Source organism: Ceratina calcarata, unplaced genomic scaffold (genome assembly GCF_001652005.2).
Source record: "Ceratina calcarata isolate Rehan_Ccalc_2016 unplaced genomic scaffold, ASM165200v1 scaffold291.2, whole genome shotgun sequence".
NCBI classification, from domain to species: Eukaryota; Metazoa; Arthropoda; class Insecta; order Hymenoptera; family Apidae; genus Ceratina; species Ceratina calcarata.
Window position 1 is genome coordinate 1,163,591 of NW_017151492.1, and position 5,743 is coordinate 1,169,333.

Genomic DNA, 5,743 nt, shown 5'->3' on the forward strand with positions numbered 1-5,743 from the left:
TGCTAGCATCGTTTAAGTATATAGCCTATACATTCTTAAAAAGAAACTCGCCATTAATTTGAGATCTAACTTTTTCATCGGCGGTGCCTTAAAAGTATACCCAGCGTCGGGATTCCAATATTTCTCGGGTCGAAGAAACGAACGACGTAAAAGGGGTGAGAGAACGGAGGAAAAAACGAAACGCGTAGACATAGGATTTTCCGAGAGGAAAACGAAAGTTACGATTGAAGAACGTCAAACCAGGCCAGCGTTACGTCGGTGTTCAGAGTTGGATGGCATCCGTCGCGATGCTCGTGTTGAATGCATGTAAAATTGGACAATAGGCCGGGGCGCGTGGCCATCGTGGGAAAACGCATCTTGATTTCTGTGTTTCTAACGGTACGTGAAATCAGTAGCGAATGGAAATGCACGGTGTGGTCCCCAAGGTGAGAGGAGGCTTCCTTTGTCGGCGGAAATGAAAAGTTTTCCCATTGAATATGTTTTAGGCCAGGCGTCGCTGACGCGCATCCGGGAAAGAAGTGTGGATAGGTACGAACCCGAACAAAGAACGAAATACTCAGGTAGAGGGAGGAAAGGATTTTCATTCTATTCCTTACGTACCGTCGTACTTCCGGGGTTTAAAATAACTTCTTATATGTGAAAATAAATTGAATTGCCGTGGCTTTTGTAGTTTACTTATCAACGTACAGACGTGTTCTTGTTAAGAAAAAAGAAAATCATTCTGAATTTCAAGAGGTAACGTACATTTTCTAAATGGATTCTTTTTAGCGGCATAATAAATTCACTGGTATTCCCTAAAAGAAATTATGGATCTTCTGTATCGTCGTTTTTACCCGTGCCCTCCCCGGCATTACGCAACATTCGTACTTATTACCGTCGGTTCAGCGATTCGGACGGCGCGTGAAAATTTAGTGGCTTCTCGGCGTTGACTTAAATCCTGTCCATCCTCCCGCGCGTTTCGTGCCGCGTCCATCCGACAAAGTCGCCAATTGTTCGACGGTGTATTAATTCTAATAACATGATTTTCCGAGGAACAATGTCCCATTATTATTATTATTCATGAGAACAGTGGAAATCTGATCAGTGATTAATTTATGCATACGTGGCGAGTTTGAAGTTTAGAAATGAAGAACACGGTGCACGCAATTATGAAATATTGTTATTAGGTAATTGGATATAATTAGTTGGCTGATTAGGTTTGTTTAATTAAACGGCATCCTGTGTAATTGTGTACAATCGGGAATAAATCGAACTAGAATATCCGTTTGTTTGCATCGCGTTTGTGTTGAGAGTCAGCCCCCGAAGCGATGCTCACAATTTACGATGGGCCCTGGTATTTATGCGAATCGGGAGAGAGGCGTGGTGTGAAACTCGGCATTGGCAATGCATATGAAAAAGATCGATCGGACAACGCCACCGGCCTGTTTCGGCAACGTATCGAAAAGCAATTTGTATACGGCGCTCCGGCGTAGTACTTTAAAATATTACACCGTTTCGCTCTTGTTTCGACATCCACGTATAGGGCGCACGGATGTGTGTACATTTCTGTTCTGGAAATCGAAGGCTCCGCCGCGCGTACACGCCAAACCGCATCTATCCCTGCCATAAAAAAGATCGTAGTTTATTAATCAAACGGTTGTTACCTCCTCAGAATTTCTGCGATCCAGCCGTTGATGTAAACCGATTACGTTACAGTACGAGGTATCGTTCGTCATGTTCATTGTTATTCGGAACAGAAGCGGAGCTTTTCTTCATCCGTATAAATGTAGAGAGTTCTCGCTTGTCGATATTGCACAGAATGTGTGTGCGTCCGTTCAGGATGATCGTACATGCTCCTAATTTTGGGAATCCCGCCGCAGGTCCTAAAACCTAAAATCCATTACCGATCAGATCTGTTCGAATCCGATGTACACCAGTTTACATGATACAGGCTTGAACGTCCCGAACTCGATTGAATTAAATTTACAAGATCCGTCGGCCAGTACTTGATTCCTTCGCATTTTTATTCGTAGACGTTACGAAACGACGACGAGCGCTGTTTATATTGTTACGCTTTTTTTCTTTTAATACAATTTCAGATGCAAAGACGTGGACTCGTTAGTGGCGTACGTGCACATAGACGGAAAGAAGGAGAAAATAGATTCATTTTGCGGCGGGAAGCCGCTGCTGCCTATCATGAGCAACGGACCGTGGCTCTCCTTGGAATTTAATGGCTTCACGTCGTCCCGCGACTCCCGGGGCTTCAAAGCTGTGTATTCTTTCATAGAAAGTGAGTAAAACGATCTACTTCTTCTATCATTATCATACAAACCCCGGCACTGATTATTAACCCACCCCCTCATTCTCGGACCTCATTTTTCTCGCGACGGATGAAAATATTTGCCACCGAATAATTGTCGGTTCAATCTCAGCGAATAACGAATGTTAATGACGACAATGAATAATAATATAATGAAAATGCCTTAATCCGCGAATTTATAATCTCGATTATGAACGATAAATAAGTAAACGTTTCTGAATAGAATCACACGCGCAAAAACGATTAACCCGGTTTCAATGCTGCACGATTATTTAATAATAAAACTAATTCACGTCGGCATTCCCACTTGCTGTCTACTGAAATTTTAATGTATTAAATCGTGTTTTTTGTGTCCGACCGCTGCGCCGTCGGCATTCGTTTGATGGAATGCATTTTATAAATAATGAAACGCAGACGGTATTAAATTCGATTGAAACCCCGCGCGCGGGCTTCGTTTGAACCGGACGATCATAAGTGAATGTTATTGATCGCCGGTGAGACAATTAAGAAGGGCTTCATCGCGAGGAGTGCTTCGTGTTTTGACGCGTTTAATTTCCTGAGATCTTAATTGAGAATTATAGAGTAGCGAAACTGAGTCAATCGATACGTGGTCGGTTTTCGTTTAAGATGGTTGACAGACGCAGATTACATAACGTTTTCATTGTCTAATAATTTTTTGCAAAACCGACTGATTTTCAATTTAGAAAATGTATCGGTAATTAAAATAATGTATTACCCAGAGGTTTTAATCCTGTTTCATATAAATCTGTCTGCATATCGGGAAACAATAGATTCAACTTTTCAATTATGTAGAAGTAGGATCCGTATGAAATATGTAAAACCCGATCGTAGGGGAATCGATAAAACTACGACGTACAGGTATGGAGCGGACGTGTATATAGCGGGCCGGGAACATAAAATCACTTAACAACTGAACAGAGTTGTACTTCTGTCGGCCATATTTCTAGGAAAGAGATTAGACTACTGCATTCGATTACGATTTCCTAAATGGCACTAAATTTCACATTTTATTTCCCTGCTTTCCTCTCCCCCTTAACATCTACTTACCCGATCTTCCGCTCATTTGGTCGTCCCATCGCTTTCTAAATCTCTGTTTCCCCTTTGCATTTCCATTCTCGTTTTCTTTTTCATAAGGAATGAACAGAATTGTTTATCATTTTATTTCACTCACCTGTTCTAAATTTTTTTTCACCATCATTACTTTATCTCCCGCATCCTTCCCTCTCTCATTCTCAGTACTATACGTTATCTCTCCTCGCTTGTATTTCTTCTTCTTACCCTCGTATAGTTCCCCTTCCGCTCCATCTGGTCGGACCCTCCGACGAGTCTAGTAAATTCAGATATCGTCAGTACCATAAATCGGTTCGATGTGCCCCGGTAAAGTTAGACGATACGCATCATTGAGAATAAGTTATTGGTACGGTTCGGTATTCGGGACGTATCATCGTCGCATGACGTACGGTCTTATATGCAACGCGTCGCGCGGCTGTCCTTTCTGCCGTGTGTGCCTATGCCCCGTCAAAATTTCAATTTCCGTTGAGCATTCTATCGTGATGGCAATGTGTCTCTCTTCGTGCTGCCGTTCATCATCCCATAGCCCGGGCTCAGATTGCGCTCAGCGTACACCCTGGAATGCCCGGGGGCCGACAGAACAAATGGATCGCGAAGTGTGTTTGTCTTTCGCTACCCGGGTCAAGATTTTAGCAAGGTAACGCCCACAGTGGAACTGAATCAGGAATCACGCTACACGAGAATTATTATCATTATCGCTAATATCTTTCGGGACGATCGATTACAATAAACGATTGTTAAACCAAGCGATGTGTGAGCTTCGATACGTTTCGATACATCCGAGCGAGTACTTTGATATCCAATTGGCTGAAAGTCATCGACGGTATCGGTATCGATCCGTTCGCTAACAATAGGCAAGACGGGAGGGTTGAATTTAGTGGGAGATCGGGGAAAGCAGGGCTGGATTAGGGTACGGTTTACAACTTCGACGTATCGCGAATATTCCACGCCGCCGCGGAAGCGTTTTGATACCGAAAGTTTCCTCCCCGCATGCGGGAAAGCATTCAAAGATTGCGGTGCTTAGAGACCGAGCAAGCGGGCGAAGGAGAGCTGCGAACGAGTTCGGACGGAAATTGAGAGCGAGAGGCGCGATACGCTTGCCTCGCGTTTGTTGTAAATCGCTTCTATTCATGTCGAGTATTTTCTACAAGTGATAACACAGAAAACGTACAACGGTGCGGTAAAAAAATAAAGAATGTACAATTTAACACATGCGAGGTGAAAGAGTTGTAAAATTTTTAATATGAAAACGTATTTGAAAATGATAGAAATAATAATATGCACGATTTCGTTTGTGTTTAAATTTCTTATACTTGTTACGTTGCACACTTTTATGCTTCAACATTCGTCTTCTTGCTCGATAGGAAATTTATCCGAACACGCTTTATTTTACGGGAAAGGGACGCGCACGCTGGAAAGTTACACGCTCACATCTGCATGATAGTTAGAAAGTTTGAAGAAAACGGTTCTACTTTTCCAATTGCCGCCAGAGCTGGGATATCGGGCGCAATTGTGAAACACTTACTTGGATATTTAAAGTTTCTCCATTTGCCCCCGAGAAACGTTCGACATTTAATAAAACGAAAGCAAATTTAACATCCGAGATTTAAAGGAACGGTATTAATCGACAAATATTGAGCACTCGTTCTTAGGAAATCGTGCAGATCAGGCAACTTTATTTATTAATTCAAAGAAACTGAATAATTTTATAAAATATTAATTGATAAATTTAAATATGTACAAGAACTTCTAATTTCAATTTCGTTGAATCGATATTGCTCGATAGCCATTCGACGTTCTTTTAAAAATAAAAATGTGGAAAATAAAAGACAAGGTGGATTGAGAGCCGGCAAAATACTGGAAAAGCCAGGACGATGGGGCCAAGACAGAGAAGGATTTATACAATATGTCAAGTAGCTACATGTATTAGATATCAAGTTTGTGTTAATTTCGATAGACAAGTTTGCCGTGTTAGCACTAGTGCCACTGTCTGTCGCTTGTGTACGAAACGGCGCATTGTTCGGCAAGTTCCATGAAATAGACAAGGCTCCTATTATTGCGTAATTGAAACGCGAACAAACGGTTTTCGAGCCCCATTCATAACGGAGCAAAAAGGAGAATCTGCGGCGCCGAAGTTCTTCGTTCCATCTCAAGTCAACTCCGCGGAGAAACGATAGACACGCTAACGATAAAAAGTTTCACTTTAATTGCTATGGTACGATATCTTCTTCAACGAAACTTCAAAGCACTGGATATCGCAGATGAAAAAGTTCTTGTCGCGCGAGTAGAGAACCGTTCTTAATAGGATTTTTAGCTACTTGCTCTGTACAGTCCGTGCGCACTGTTGAATTA

At 42.1% G+C, this 5,743-nt stretch overlaps 1 protein-coding gene across 3 annotated transcripts in view; it reads left to right on the forward strand.

Moving 5' to 3' along the window:
* The window catches only part of Sol1 (CUB domain-containing protein Sol1), a 326,068-nt gene that overhangs the window by 290,952 nt on the left and 29,373 nt on the right, over positions 1–5,743 (forward strand). For all 3 annotated transcript variants that reach the window (XM_026812599.1, XM_018022676.2, XM_026812600.1), the window contains one exon: positions 2,079–2,269. In XM_026812599.1, coding sequence (XP_026668400.1) covers positions 2,079–2,269 — 191 coding nt within the window. The remainder of the gene's footprint in view (positions 1–2,078; positions 2,270–5,743) is intronic.